We start from the raw sequence: 15,552 nt of genomic DNA, 5'->3' as shown, positions 1-15,552 counted from the left end.
TTCTGTATCAATTCATCAGTTTCAAATGATGCAACCTTAAATTACTCACATTTTCTTGCAGCAGAAAAATCTCTCAAAACTGCCAAGATTACCTTCCTACAGTTTTATCTTCCACCTGCTGTTACTGGAGCTATTTCCTTTATCAGGTACAGACTTTTTGAGTTGGTGATTTATTTTCCTTCCTATTATGTTTTTCTGATGTTATTTTTTGGTGGCTTTCAGTCATTTGAGAAACAGGTCTCACCCAAATGCCTCATTTCTGGGAGTGTTAAACTTCATATTTTCTGAAATAGAGAATCAACTTTTTCCTTAGCCAAGTCTTGACTAAAAATTCACTTTCCATTTGAATTGCTCTCTTCACACCAACACTTGAGCAAGGTATTTCCTTTCCTTTAATGTAACCTTATTCTCATGGTCAAGGAGGAGAGCATTCCCTCTAGCAGTGTGACGTGCCCCTAAAACCTGTGGATGCAGGGACCTGGCCAAATTTCATGCAGCTGAAGATTGGTGCACAAGCAAGACCAAGGGGTCTGTCACAGGTCACGATGGATTAAAAAGTAAGGGAGATCTCAAACAAAATAGCTGTCATGGGTTTTACAGCCTTGATTTATAAGAAAATGAATACATATAATCACTTGTTTCTTATTATGACCCTTTCAGAATCAGTAAAAACAAAAATAAAGGCAAAAACAGGCACAGCTTGATGGGTGCATATAGTGATAACTGGAAGGTAAGGAAGCTCCTAAACCAGCACTGAGACAAATGTGCTGGGCGCTTGTGGTAATTCTGGAAAAACAACCATGTAATTCTTCAAAGAAAAGTCAATCAGCCGCACCCAGCAGTAATTGCACACTTACAATTAGAGGTCCCCTGTTGTTTTCACGGTACTTGTTCTGGAAGAAGATGTAAACCACGGTGGCAGCCAGCGAGTAGAGGAAGGCGAAGACCGCGATGGTGACGAAGAACTCCGCGGAAGAGGAGAAGTCCCCTATCAAGGAGAGCTTTTCTCGGCGTTTCCCTTCACAAGTGGGAGCATCAAAATTCACTTGATGCAACCTGGAAAATATTCCAAAGAGCAGCAGGTGAAGCACAGAAATAGAGAACCATTACCTGAATAAAGATACATTGATATTTGCTGTTTCCCTGTCTCATTCCTAATGCGCATGGATCTCCTGCTTGAATAACTGGCCCCGAGAGCAGTCTCGTGGGCTGTGCTCTTCAGGGCTGCTCATACACGTGAGGTTGCTTCTGGGTGAGACCCAGAACCTGCACACATGTTTCCATCAGACTTTTAATCAATCTGAGAGAAAAGTTGCTGTTCCAGTGGTTTGGTACAACTCACCTGCTCTGGGGCTTTGCCATGGCAACAACTGAAAAAGGGTAACACGAGAAGTCATTTGAGTCTTGAATTCATACAGTCAAGGAAAAAGAGAACAGGTCTTATCCTCTCTATCAGTAGCATGGGATACCTACTTTTGGAAGCTCAAAACTTGTGTAAAACAGTTTAATGCACAGCTACCTGTAGCTGTTGGGCCATGGGGCTGTGAGCTGTACAGAGCCCTCTATGCTGGAGGTTTTTAAAGCCGAGCTGCAGCAAAAATACACAACTCAAGCCAAAGAAACAGCCTGCACACCTTGGTTTTAGCAATCAAAGCTTGTGCTCACACACCGTTCGCAATCAGCCACCAAGCTAATAGATTTGTGGGGGTCTGACAGCTCCTGCCAGAGCCTTCTTTGCTCTAATAATTCTAATTTCTGATTCAGAAAGAGAAATGGGGTCCCTTGGGTGTACGTGAGTGTGTGCTTTGGCTGGTACCACTGCATGTCCCAAGTTAGCATCAGTAGGGACATTGGGCCTGATGAGGGATCATGCAGTTCTGGTCTGAGCTGGGAGAGCAGAAGGGACAAAGCCAGCAGAAAGTCAACATCAGCGATTAAAGAAGTTATGATCTGGTGCTGAGAAAGGATGAGGCCTTTTGGGAGACATTCCTCTGCTCAAGGGCAATTAATGTGCGCAGCAGCGAGCCACCGGCGGCAGCAGCTGTGAATGTATGACTAAATAAAAAGTTTGGTCCCTAGGGGAAAACAAAGAACCCGCGGCAGAAATCACTGAGGATGGATTAATGGACATGGGAGGATTGCATGGCTTTTATTTCCTGGTCCGAACTAAATGTATCCAAATGTGTAGGCAGAATATTTTCATCAGTGGCTGATGCATAACGCCAGTTATCTGCCTCGGGCACTTCCCTCCCCGAGCTCCTGTCGCTGTAGTAGCGTGGTGTGGAAGCACAAAACGTGTGATCACGGAAACAAGCAGTGGCTGCCTCATCTTCCCTGTGAATGCAGCCAAGTCTGATGAGAGCTGCACACGTGAGACTGATGCCTCTGAACACATCCAACAGCTTCCTGACGTGGCTGCAAAGCTTTGTGGCATCAGTGCACGCATGTTTTTGTTAGGTCTTATTGCCCTTTCCTAAATGTGGAGAAGAGGAAAAGGAAGGTTTCCTAGTGCCTGTCATGCCCATTCTGCAACCTGGAGAGAAAGTGGCTTCATTTCAACCACCGCCAGGACTACAGAAAGGCTTGAAATGCATGATGTGATGTGGGAAGGCCAGGCCGTGCCATGCTGATGGAGCCACATGGTGCTGTGTTACCACCTCACACTGCAAAGAGACTTTGGAGAATTGCTCTGGCCCTCAAGTTACTGTCACAAACACCACGGAACCAGGCTGAGCTACATTAAATACAATCCTACTGCTCTGGGGAACAAGGCAATTCTGACTATATTTCACCATATAAAACAGATCTTTAGGGTAGTTTTATTTTTTTCCCTGGAGTCCAGAAATACCACACTTGGCAACACAATGTTTTACACACACCAAAGGTGAAATGACTCAAGGAATATTCCTATCCAGGAGCTGCTGCCCAGCCCTGTGTAGTGGGTTTACGTGGCAAGGTTTTGGTAGCAGGGAGCCATAGGGGTGGTTTCTGTGAGAAAGATCTAGAAGCTGCCCCATGTTTGGGAAGGGCCCCATTGTTTTCCAGATCCGAGCCAATAAGCGATGTTGTTTTGCGCCTCTGTGAGAGCATATTTAAGACCGGGAAAAAACGCTGCGCCACACAGCAGCCGGGAGAATCAAGGGAGTGAGAGAACAGCCTTGCACCAAGGCCAGTGTAGAGGGAGGGGGAGAGGTGCTCCAGGCGCCGGAGCAGAAGTCCCCTGCGGCCTGTGGTGAGGACCATGGTGAAGCAGGATGTCCCCCTGCAGCCCATGGAGTACCATGGTGGAGCAGGGTTCCATGCTGCAGCCCGTGGAGGAGACCACGGTGGAGCAGGTGGCCCTGCACCGACGGAGGCTGCCGCCTGTGGAAGACCCCTGCCGGAGCAGATTCCGGGCCGGACCTGTAGCCCGTGGAGAGGAGCCCACGCAGGAGCAGGTGACCCGGCAGGAGCTGCTGCCCGTAGGGGAGCCAGGTTGGAGCAGTTTTCTCCTGAGGGATGGACCCCGTGGTACGGACCCATATCTGGAGCAGTTCTGGAAGAGCTGCTGCCTGTGGGAAGCCCACGCCGGATCAGTTCATCAAGGACTGCATCCCGTGGGTGGGACCCCACAGCACAGGGGACGAGAGTGACCGAGAAGGAGCGGCAGAGAAGAAGTGCTGTAGACTGACCATAACCCCCATTCCCCGTTCCCCTGCGCCGCTCGGGGGGAGGAGGTGGAAGAGGGTGGATGGGGGGGGAAGGTGCTTTTGGTTTTTTTTTCTTTGTTTTCTCACTTCTCTCGCTTGTGAGTTGTAGGCAATAAATCTTACTATCTCCTTATGCCGAGTCTGTTTTGCCCGTTACAATAATTATTGCGTGATTTTCTCGTCCTTATCTCAATCCTTGAGCCCTTTTCACATATTTTCTCCCCATTCCTCTTTGAGGAGGGGGAGTGAGAGAGCGGCTGTGGTGGAGCTCAGCTGCCCACTCGAGCGGAACCACGACACCCTGCCCCTTGGGCTGCCCTTGACCACCACAGCCCCATCCTGCCCACCGCCACCAGCCTGGCTGCAACACAGCGAAGGAACCAGCACCACTTTCCTTTTCCACTCCCTATTTTCTGGGCTGCATCTTAGTTCTGAATCACGATGGTAACATCTTACTCTTATCTTCCCAGCGGTGCTTTTCTGGCCAAGCATCTGTCAGTGATACCAGATACCTTGTGATCACAGCAGAACTTTTCCATCAAGTTATATTTATTCACTAGCTATTCTTTTTAGATTTCTCTAGCCTCTAAGAGTATGTGCGATAATTGGTGTCTCTTGGGGACACCACACCTCTGCCCAGACAACTGAGATCTCAGTGCAAATGGCCCCAAAATAGTCCATGACAGAGACCTGGGAAGAGGAGGCTGTGGCAGGGATGGGAGGTGAGGGAGGCCCTGAGGCAGTGATGGAGGATGTTGGCTTTTCAAGATGCATTTTGAAAGTTCCTTTAAGACAGAGAAGGGTCAGTGATAAAAAGTCTGGGTTTACTAATCAAGTCTTCTTTGATCTGGAAGCTCGAATTTTTCCACCAGTGCTGCTGAGTCAGCCTTTCTGGGGGCAGGACTGCTCAGTGATGACTCAAAAAATTAATTGCCTCTACCTCTGCCTCCCACTTTCAATGTGATTCTACCCATTATGCCTCCTATTTCCTCTGACTTATTCTTCTTTCATCTTCTCTCATTTCTCATTCTTTCCACCCCACCTTTTCTTCCGAGTCATCCTTGGCCAGTGTCTTCCTTCTGTTGCTTTTCCACCTCCAGCACCACCCCTGCATTTCATCTTCACCTCTCCATTTCCTAGAGGAAATCAGGAGCCCTGAGAGCAACTCTCTGCAATCACATCCTTTGCACTTTGTTAACATCTGAGCAATGCTGCTGGGCTGCATTAGCAGAAGTGATTTTCACTGACTGATAATACAAATAAGAAACACTTCACTGTTTACCTAATTAGGGGAAAAAAGTTATGGAAACCTTTCTTCCTAGGTTCCTCAACACCTGAGCTGGACAGTGCTTTTTGCACTGTGCAAGGTGTTGTTATTAATTGAGAAATAAAAACAGTGACTCAGGAATGTGACCTTACAGCCCGCATCCAGCGGGGCGTTGCTAGGGGCAGCCTCACAGCTCATCGCTACTAACACCAACCCTTCACCCGCTGGGGCTGTTTGCTAACAGCACCACCATAACCAGGCTTTCTGGGTCTGTTTTCCCTCCAATTCACACGAATCTGAAGCAGAGTCCACCAAAGGCAGTTGAGTCGCACTGATGAAATCACGGTAATTAAGGGCTTGTGAGATTTCTACCACTTGGCAAACTTTCCGCTGCCGTGGGAAATATGATGACAAGACAGCTGTATTGTCTGGCTTGACAAGATCAGAAGAGGGTAGGAATGTTTTACAGTGGAAAAAAAGGATTTTTACATTGTTCCCCGACAGCAAAGAGCGGTTAGGTTTTCAGACACTAATTACTCATACTCTGAAAACAATACATGAAGCCAGGCACGCCGAACAAAGCTACAGCTGCTACATGTGCGTGGGGAACAGAAGTTGTGCTCCCTCCATGTAAATGTGAAGCTGCCTTTCCTTGCTGAACTTCCTCAGTACAATATTCAAGACAATTTGCTTTTAATTATGGGCCCTCTCTTTCTCCAGCAGCCTAGGCCACCTGATGATCCTGGAGCACAAAAGCAGACAGAGCCAACTGCTCCAAGGGCCCAGCTCGTCCCACATCCCATTCTACCAGCAGACACAGGACAAGAGCCCAAGCAGGAGTGTGCACAGGGCGATCTGATCTCCTCTGTTTCAGGAAATCTCCTCCTTCAGCAATGCACTCAGGGCTGAGCCTTGAAACCAACAGAACATGCAATTAACAGCAAGTGCATGCTCAAGTATTATTGATGAACAGGCAGAGATTTCCTCTCCCGGGCTCTGATCAGTGCCTAGATTAATAAATAACAGATAAAGTTCTGCCTCTGAAAATTCTCAATGGGGGTTAGTGTTTCTCCATTTCTTTACTAGGATGTGGTGAAAAAAACATGACAAAAAATCTGTTTTGGCAGATTGTCCTATTTTCTGAAAATAGCATCTTGTAATCCACCCCCCCACACCCGTCTATGACATGCTTGAACAAAATCTGCAACACCCACACACGCGCTTGCAAAAGCTCAAAGATCCATTATCCTTGCATCAGGCTTTCTTTTCCCCCTCACTTATTTCTGGTAGTCACACTGTCAATTGTATTTACTGTCTGCAAAGCAATCGGAGAAACACACTGCTGGAAATTAGTTACTGCAGGTAGTGCCTGCGGAGGAATTTGTTGCAAAATGTTTATCTTGGCTGGTAATCTCCAAAACAAAGGATAAGTGATATTTCAAAATACAGTAGGCTGAAATACACAGGACAAAGCTGCTCTGGCAAGACAAGAACGTGATGGGAATTTTTGCTTTTCTCTCTCCGCATACAAAGAGAAGGCATTTTTTCAAGTCATCCCTAGAAACACCACAGGTCCCTCATTTTGGAGGACTGTGCTGATGTGCTTTCCCACCAGCATCCCCAGCCAGCCAGTCCCTGGACATATGCACCTCCTCAAAGTGCCAGATGTGGATTTTCTGTAGGTTTAGTTGAAGAACACTAATAAATGGGACCTTTTTCTCTCACAGCAGAGCCCATCATTGCCTGGAGATGCTCCCTGCAGGAAGAAAAATACTTTAAAAGTGACCTTTAATACTCAGGTGAAAGCAGAAATCTGACTGAGAAGGAAAGGCCTTCTCTTTAATGAAATCAAGGTCCACTGACTCTTCCAGAGCCACAACATCCTTCACAGCACACCCTCAAGGAGGGAGCAGTGCACATACTGCTCCTCACTGCAAAGAACATTTCCCCTGGCATTGGGCATCCCTACATTTTTGGTGTTAAATCCTGGCTATCCGAAAGGCTGCCCACACGGCAAGAAACAGGTTTCTTTCCAGCCTTCAGGAGGGTGGCTGGATCTGAGCTCTGCACCTTCCTCCTCCTCCTCTTCCTCCCCCAGATCTGCTCTCTGAGGACAGACTGCTATAGGGTGGAACCCTGCAGCAAAGCCATGCTGCGAGCTCTCATACACACCATGAACACATGCAGAGGGAGCCACTGCTAAGCAGTTGTCCTCCATCTCTCCATCTTTTTTTTTTTTTTTTATTTCCCAATTATAGCCATTATCCAGTAATTCCCCTGGCATCTGAGTCTTTGCATCCAGGCCTCCCGGAGCTGTTGAAGTCACTCTTTCTTTGAGGCAGCCAGCCCATTAACGCCACATTTGATCTGCTTCAAGCCGTTAATACCAAAGTTCTCTCCAGCCTTTCAAAGTTGAATACCTGAAGTGTTAATAGACCCCTGGGCAGCTGGGGGGATGTGAGAGGCTCAGCCCGGCAGCAGGACAGCAGGTACCACAGAGGTGATTGTTCCCTGTCCCTTTTGCACCTATGATGTTTTGGCAAAAGCTGAGTTTTCCACCCCTTCGCTAAGAGTGACAGGACTGTTTCTTCCCTAGCCTGCACTGCCAGATTTTTTTTTTTTTTTCCCCTGAGATAAGAGAATTAGCATTTGCTTGAACATTCAGTCCCCTACATTTCCCACTGCCCATCTGCCATAGCTTATCCCAGCACTGCCTGAATATACCACAGCCATTCAAAAATTGTGAGGTGCTTACCCATATTTCCTAGGCGTCCTAGCAATTGTCCATACCTCACTATCTGTCCCCCAAAAGCAGCCTCCCCCTTTTAGCCTCCCCAGAGTCCAGAGGTGCTTTCAGACCCTTCTTCCAGAGCAGCTGCAGTGCTGCTTGAGAGCCCTGCTGCTTTTCTTTAAGGAAGCAGAGCTGGACTTCAGGACACTATTTTCTGCCACATCTGTCACCACAAAATCAGTTCATTTTTCTCTGGAAATTGGAAAAAAAAAATCTCCATCTGACTCAGCAACTCAAGCTTGGTCTTTTGTTTCTTTGCTTTCTAGAGAAAAAAAAAGTTTGCTGATCAAAGAGGGTTTGAAAGCATTTCACTTTGAATTTCTGTCTTCTCAATTGCTCCAAAAAAAAGCCCAAATCTCTTCAGGATTATTCAGCATCATCAGTAGTTTTACACTTACATACACACTTCATCTTGCAGACATTTATTCTTAACTTCTGTCCCAGACATTTGAATATCCTAAAGACCTACCAGTCTACATTCTCTTCTTGTTTATGTCAAGTCAAAATACTGGAAAAATATTTCCCTCTCCATGTTTTCTTAAATTGTCAGGTTCCCAGTCCCCACTCACAGTGCAAACACGTGGCCAGTGCTATATTGTTAGGCCACTGTTTTTAATAAGACAAATTGCCAGCCACAGTTGTCTCAACACCACACGGTGTGTGCACAGAGAGGTGGCAATTCCCCCAGCACCAGCAGCACACGAACAGCCATGGAACAGCCACGAACAGCTGGACAGCCATGAAGCCTGCCCAGAGCCATGTGGCATGCATGTCCTCTGCTCCAGCCTCCTCCATCCTCCACCTCATATCTCTCCTCTTTAACACAGAGAGACAGGGAATATCCAAGGTGCCCAGGTCTCCATGAAGGGAAGGAATAAAGCCATTTGGAGGATGGAGTCTAAAGGCTTTGGAATAAGGACATCCCCATTAAGACAGAACCCTGTCCCTGGTGGTGTCCACAGCTCGGGAGCCCTCTCGTGGGGCCTGCTACCAGTGGTTGTGTCCACAAAGTTCTTGGAGAGCAGCAACAGCCTCGCCACACGCTCCTGCAGGAAGACGTCCCAGCCGCACACTGCTCGTAGCAGCGAGCCTCCCCAGACTGCACCCGTAACAGCGATCCAAGCCCTAGTACTCCATCGTAACACCAAAAAGGAAATAAAACGGCTCTTTATAGAACATGCTGCTGCAAGCACTCACAAGGCTGAGTGGGTGATCCCAACCCCAATTCCAAGCCCACATCCAGACCCAGATTTATCTCCCGAGAGACTTTCACAGCTCTCCTCGGAAAGGCACACTTTCCCTTTCCATGCAAGCAGAGCACAGCAGTCAAAGACATCCTCCACCAGTCTTTGCAAACCCAAATACTTTCTCAGATCCAGCTTTGCGGTACAGGCTGGTGGGATTTCCCTTCACTAAGTGATTTTCTTGGGGCAAACTGCTTCCTAGCCACCAGGCAGCTTGGCTACTGTTTCTGAAGGAAAGTAACCCTTGATTATTCTTTAGAAATGTCACTGTGTCCATGGAACAATGCAAATTAGGAGTCCTGGAAATGTCACAGGCACACATTAGCATTGCTGCACCTGCCCAACTTTACCCAGTCCCACAGTGCAGACCTGGGGGATCCCACAGCCCATCCATCCCCCACATGCTGCCCCTCTCCCCCGGCCAGCCGTGGGAGCCAGCTCGCAAAACAGCAAGACTGTCAGAGCTGAACAAGAGCTCCCATGTGGAGAAAAACCTATGAAGATCTCAACTTCTAAGGTTATATTTTAAGAAAAAGAAAGTGTAAGGAAAACTCCTAAAAAACAACAGCTGAATCTAATGAGACCCCCCCCCTCCTGCACCCTGCCAACACGCTCCATGGCTGCTCTCAACAGTTCATGAGATTTACACCAGCTCCATCTCACCTTGCCTCCCACAATCTAACAGGCTACAAACTCTGCATGAAGTCAATCCAAATTCATGGGTATCACTGGGTGTTCAGCCAGAATCACCCCAAACCATAAATTCTTTGCCCTGCAAGAAGCAGGGTTCACATACAGTTTAATCTAGGTCTATAAACCCTGCAAGCAGCAATTTCAGCTTCAGGACCAGCAGACATAAATATGAGAGCAATTACAGAAGGTGCAGCAACATTCATTCCTTTGTATTGTATTTTCACATTAACTTTGTATTTTAACTATAATTTCTTCAAGTATATTGTCCTAAGGCATTAGAAGCAATCAAATTCAGTCCTCTGTGGAGTTTTACAGCATGACTCCAATAAAACTCCCAGTCAAGACGTTTTCGTTCAAAGTAGAAGTCAGCACCTTCTCTCAGGGACCCTATGGTTCTGGGGAAGCCTTCAGGGCTGCTGCACTGCAAATGCAGATTTGGGAGCAGGGGAAGGACTTGTCTGATCACTGCTGCCTGGGGTATGGGATCAAACACCAAGCAAAGCCAAAGGGTTTCTGCTTTGGTTGCTTCTGCATTGACAGCATGAAAATAGGCAAAAAAAACTGCAAGGGAAGTAGTAAAAAGCCTGACTTTTAGAAAAAGCCTTTGTGGCAGGCACAGATAAAACACCATCACCATACAATGCTGTAGAGACTATTCATGAATATATATTAAAAATTCAAGTAGGAAAAAAGCTGCATATGTTAAGAAATCCAAAAGTGACTTCCACTTTAAGATCAAGTTACAGTTAAAGTATTAAAGAATTTTTCTTACACCAAAACAGTGTTAAGCATAAAATAGAGCATCTACAAAGCAAAGTAAGCTAGTCTGCAGATCAATACCATCCACATTCATCGAGAATCCAATTGCTTTGAGTGTCAAAAGAAAAGCTTCTACAACTCAATGAAGATTTAAAAAGCAACATTCTCCCTTTTCTGCAGCAGACACCACCTCCACAAAGTCACTGACATTTTGGTAATTTCTGCAATGGTCATTTCTACAAAGTGTCCACCAACATGCATGGAGAACAACAGGGTTTTAAAACAATGCTAAAAGAAGCTGACAAAGACTGCTGAGAGGAGAAACTTCCATAGTTGCCTGAAGCCAGCATTGCGGAAGACTACTAAAGTTTAAAGACCTATTTATCAGCAGCTCCTTGTCTCCCAGCAATGACTGACATTTATAATCTTTTGGTGAACACGTTTTCCATTGAATTCTGAAGCAAGGCTTACTACAAATGGGTTAAAAAAAATGAACACTGGTACATTCCAGCACAGAAATGTGCTAATATTGACATAGGCTTTTTCCAAAGAAAGATAGCTGTAAAGCACCGAGTTTGCTACTTTCTCCTTAATTATCATCTGTAGCTTCTAAGTAGGCAATTTAGGCCTGACTGTCATATTTCAAAGGAAAAACTAGCCTACCCATCGCATGCAGATGAGGTGTACACTTTAAAGAGCACTCTGTGGAAACATCTTTATTCAAATGAGATACTTAAAGAGTGAAAAGCTCCCGTAAAATACAATTTCCTTTTCTTTCAGACACAGGGACTACTTCAAGAGACAGTTTTACTAGCACACTGGAAATATAATGTGAGATTTAAAATAAAAAGGGAAAACAGCATTTGTTTTGCTCAATGCTGCAGTGCAAAGGCATGCATAGACATCTCCCCTCATCAGGCTTTCCCATTAGCACTAGTAGGCAACCCTGCTCTACCCCACTGACATAAGTTTTTTTTTTTTTTTTTTTTTTTTAAAGTTGGAGAGATAGAGCTATTACAGAGAAATGTGGTGTTGAGCCACAGTTTTCCATCCCCAGCTGGACTCACACCTCGCCAGCCCAGTCCATCCATTCCTGGAGCTCACCCCCATCATCACGCTGCAGCCAGGCTCTGAGCAAGGCACTGGGTCAAGACAGGGTTCTGCAGAAGTGAGCTCTCCACAAGGCAGCAGGTATGATACTAGCAGATAACCTCTCTGCCTGGCAGCACAGCATCCTGAGAGCACTGCTCCTTCACAAAGTTTCACTTAAATCAGCTGCTGAAGCCCAAACACTTCAGTGAAACTCTGCCAGTTTCAAGAAAAATGTTAGGCTTGTGACATGAACAATAAAGTAACAAAAATTCCTCAGTACAAACTCAGTAAATAAAGCCTGCCAACTAAGCTGGCAATCAAGAAAAAAAATGTTTCTTAGAGGATTGGTTAAAAAACACCTTAAAAAGATGAATACCAGCAAGAAATATACAAGCACAGCAGGTGTAGTACTCAACCACTTGCTGTCAAAGCAAAACCAATTAATAGCCAAGTGTGCAACAAAATTGTGGCTGAGATCAGAAGAAAAACACAAATAAGTTTATAGGACCTTCACCAGGACCCTTTCCCAAAGAAAAACTATTGCTTCAGGGCACTTGAATGAATGACAAGTCCAATCTGAAATGGTGGCAGCCTGCTCGACTGTAACAAATAATTCCAAGAAGCTGATTGTTTTTTTCCTTAAAAAATCAGTACTGGGGTGAGTGTTAAGTTGATGAACATCCAGATATGTGCCAAATCTCCAATAGATACTGCACCAAGCACAGTTCCTTATGCTGAGAAAAACTTACTGTAGGACCAGAGATGTCCCAGCCCCCAAAATACAAATTTGTAAAACTTGAGTTGCACATCCAGGTATCCAGAAGAAAGGCTACCTTGTGTTTTAAAGCATGAAGACGTAAAGTAATCCTTTGTGACAAAAGCAGAAGCCAGCAGAAGAAACAAGGAAAAAAACTAGGGTGATTATTAGAAACAGCCTTATGAAGATCAGCTTGGACATGAAAAAGGTTGGCAGAATTGTGGAAAAGCTCGGCAGAGCTCCAGGAAACACTGCTGGTGGGGTGGTAGGGTTGGACTACGGGTTTCTTTGCATATTGCAGCATGACTGCAGGGTCATGGATGTGGGCAGCAAAAAACTTACATGAATTGATGTACCACTTTGCCACAACTCTTCTCCAGAGGTTAACATGCTTATTTACATTTCCCCGCTTCCTTTTCAAAGAGCAAACAAATCCAGGCCCAGAATTAAACCAGAAAACACTTTATACTGGATCTAGTTTACTTGCTTGAAACACTTATCAACTAGCCATGGTCTAGCTGTGTACCTTCTAGAAGAAAATGAACATCCTCACAGTTACAGCAATGAGAATGAAAGCAGCTGCTAGTACAGCTGCACGCTTTTCTATATCCTAAGTCCTGCTGGAAGGTGCAGCTTTAAAAGCAGTGCTCAGGTATGTGACTGCTTCAGTGCCACTGCTGACAGCTGTGACAGTGCTGTGGTGTCAGATGCTCGGCAGCATCCCTTCTTCCACCCACACCTGCTCCAGTTGTCAGCCAATAATCAGAAAACTGAAGGCACTGGAAAGGAAAAAGCCATGTGAATATGGACTTACTCAGACTTAGATGCAAGAGAATTGGTGGGAAATTCATCCTACCTACACAAAGCCTACGTGCCCATGCAGGCAGATAAGCTTCAGGATCACAGACCTGATGAGGGAGCCTGAACTCAAATCATTTCTGATTTTTCCCAAAGGTATCAACTGCTCTCACAGGAGTTATTGCCTCTCCCAACCAAGGCCACTCCTGTTTTTAGAGCATCCCCTCTCCATTGAGTGAAAGGAGCACTAGAAAAAAGTGGAAAATTCATGAAAATAAACACAAACATTTAGATAAAACTTAACACAATGAAACCAAGTTCCACAGGCAGCACTGGGCCAGATTTTCCATGCACACATCTGCTACCCCACATGCTTTTTGCATGTGCCTCATGTTTGCACACAAAATGGGCAGACTGCAGGTATATTCATACCACATGAATATATCCAGGTGCTGGCTCCTCCTCATATCCCACACTGCTCAGAGAGCACCAGCCACAGCTGGCAGCCACGCCAACAGCTCAACAGCCATCTACAACCTCAGTCCCAGCTGGATCCCTCCTGCAAATAAACCTGATTTTGTACCATATCCTACAATTACTCAGCAATGTCTCTAGTTTCCTAATAAGCAAGACTGGGAAATTGCAGATCTGGCCACTTCCTTCCAAAAGCAATGGTCAATGTGCCTGTAAAAACACTGGGAGATATTTGCTGACTACTTTTCTCAGTTTTATTAACTTTTTGTATAAAGTACTATTTAATAATCATGCAAATTAAAACCACTTTACTGTAGGGTGTATTCTGTAATGAATGCTGAAGAAATGACCTATTTGGAAGTGAATCACATTACAAATTCATGTAACTCAATTTTCAGGATCCATCTCATGCATACTAAGCAGAAATGAAAGAAAATACAGACAAGTTGAAGACAAAAAGTAAACATTTGTAATACCAGGAAATAGGACTTCTGGGGTAATAAATGTGTGTCAAGTGACAACAACAGTTCAAGGAATCAAATTCAGATTCTGCTGTTTGGAAAACGCTACATTTTAGAACATGTTAAAGTAATAGATGTTATTACATCTGGTTTGTACATACTCATAAGCAAAACAGCATGTGATTTCCCAAGAAACCAAAATAATTTGAGTCCTAATATACTGGGTCTGAGACTGGATTATGTATTTTTTTTCTTAATCATCTCAATTCCTTAAAGAAATCTCTTATGCAGAAGTGAAAGGTTTCTAGAGTGGTCCTGACATCTGTAAAAACAGAAGACAGTAGGTGTTCTTTTGAAGCAGGATCCTAAAACACAGGAGCAATAAATACATATTTTTAACCTCGCTATAGTTTTCAGATGTACTTGAACAACAAAACCTCCTCCTCAGTCACTAGTGGTCCAACTTTAAAGCATTAAGGCACCAAGAGATGCAGACAGGCAATCAGTGTCATTTTCAAAAGAAAATCAAAACTGTCATTAAAACTTCCTTCATTTGCAGCTTAGGTAATGGCTGCACCACAGTTAATGACTACTTTATCCTCTTTTTTCTTTTTTAGGTCAGTGTGCCTTTTTTTTTTTCCTTCCCTTGCCTGCCATGGCCTTTATGAGGCTCTCCATGCCCACAGCTGCTCTTCTTCACTGAGTTCCTATTCCCCAGTGGTTCCTATAGCCCCATCCACAGCAGGTCCAGCCAAATTAATTCCTCCTGCCCACCCAGAGTCTAAACAGTCTTGTGAGCAAAATTCAGGAGCCCCAAACTGGAGCTTCATCAGGAGCAACCTGCAACCGAACCGCCCCGACCCAAAGCATACCTGAACGGGTAGGCGAAGGCTATGTCAATGTTGAGGTCACTCTCTGACTTGTTTGCACAGTCCACACTGAGGCGCAGCCCTCCAGAGTACCCACCGCATGTTGCAAATGCAAAGATTGCAAAAAGCTGTCAAAAAAGAAACAAGATTTTTATTTTATTTCATTTCACAAGCAGATCTGTGCAGCAGCAGCTGCCCCCTCGGGTCAGGTTATCCATCACACCATGCGCTCAGAGGTTTGCCATGCATTATTCCTGCACCCTTCCAAAAAGCCAATACAAAGAACCATAAAAATTGAAGCTCTGTTGCTTCACATAGACAGAACCATCACTGTTTGTCTGTGTCAGGCATCTCAGCCCTCCCCTCCGGTCCCAGAGCCCACTTGGGATTCACAAGGCAGGCAGCTATTTAAATCACCCGGCTGATGGGCAAGTTTGGACTAGAAGAGAAGGATGAACATTGACTGAGCATAATGAGTCAGTCCTGACACAAATAAAGCACGGGCAGAACGATTTATAATGAGCAGACAGGGATAGCAATAGCAGACCGAGACGGTTCTTGTGGCCATCATCTCATTGCACGATGAAACACGCAAGCTGCCCTTATTCCATTTAACGTAAAACTTGGAGAGAAAAAAGATGACTTTTTGATAATTTTT

The 15,552-nt window shown here is 45.3% G+C and overlaps 1 protein-coding gene across 1 annotated transcript in view; it reads right to left on the bottom strand.

The window, feature by feature from the left end:
- SYNPR (synaptoporin) overlaps positions 1 to 15,552 on the bottom strand; it is a gene marked incomplete at both ends in the record, with an annotated part of 104,061 nt that overhangs the window by 7,522 nt on the left and 80,987 nt on the right. Inside the window, 2 exon segments of the mRNA XM_084292917.1 lie at positions 858 to 1,056; positions 14,898 to 15,022. Coding sequence (XP_084149043.1) covers positions 858 to 1,056; positions 14,898 to 15,022 — 324 coding nt within the window.

Source organism: Netta rufina, assembly GCF_964035555.1.
Source record: "Netta rufina genome assembly, chromosome: 10".
NCBI classification, from domain to species: Eukaryota; Metazoa; Chordata; class Aves; order Anseriformes; family Anatidae; genus Netta; species Netta rufina.
Note: the sequence above shows the minus strand (reverse complement) of the source record. Positions and strands in the feature narration are given on the sequence as shown.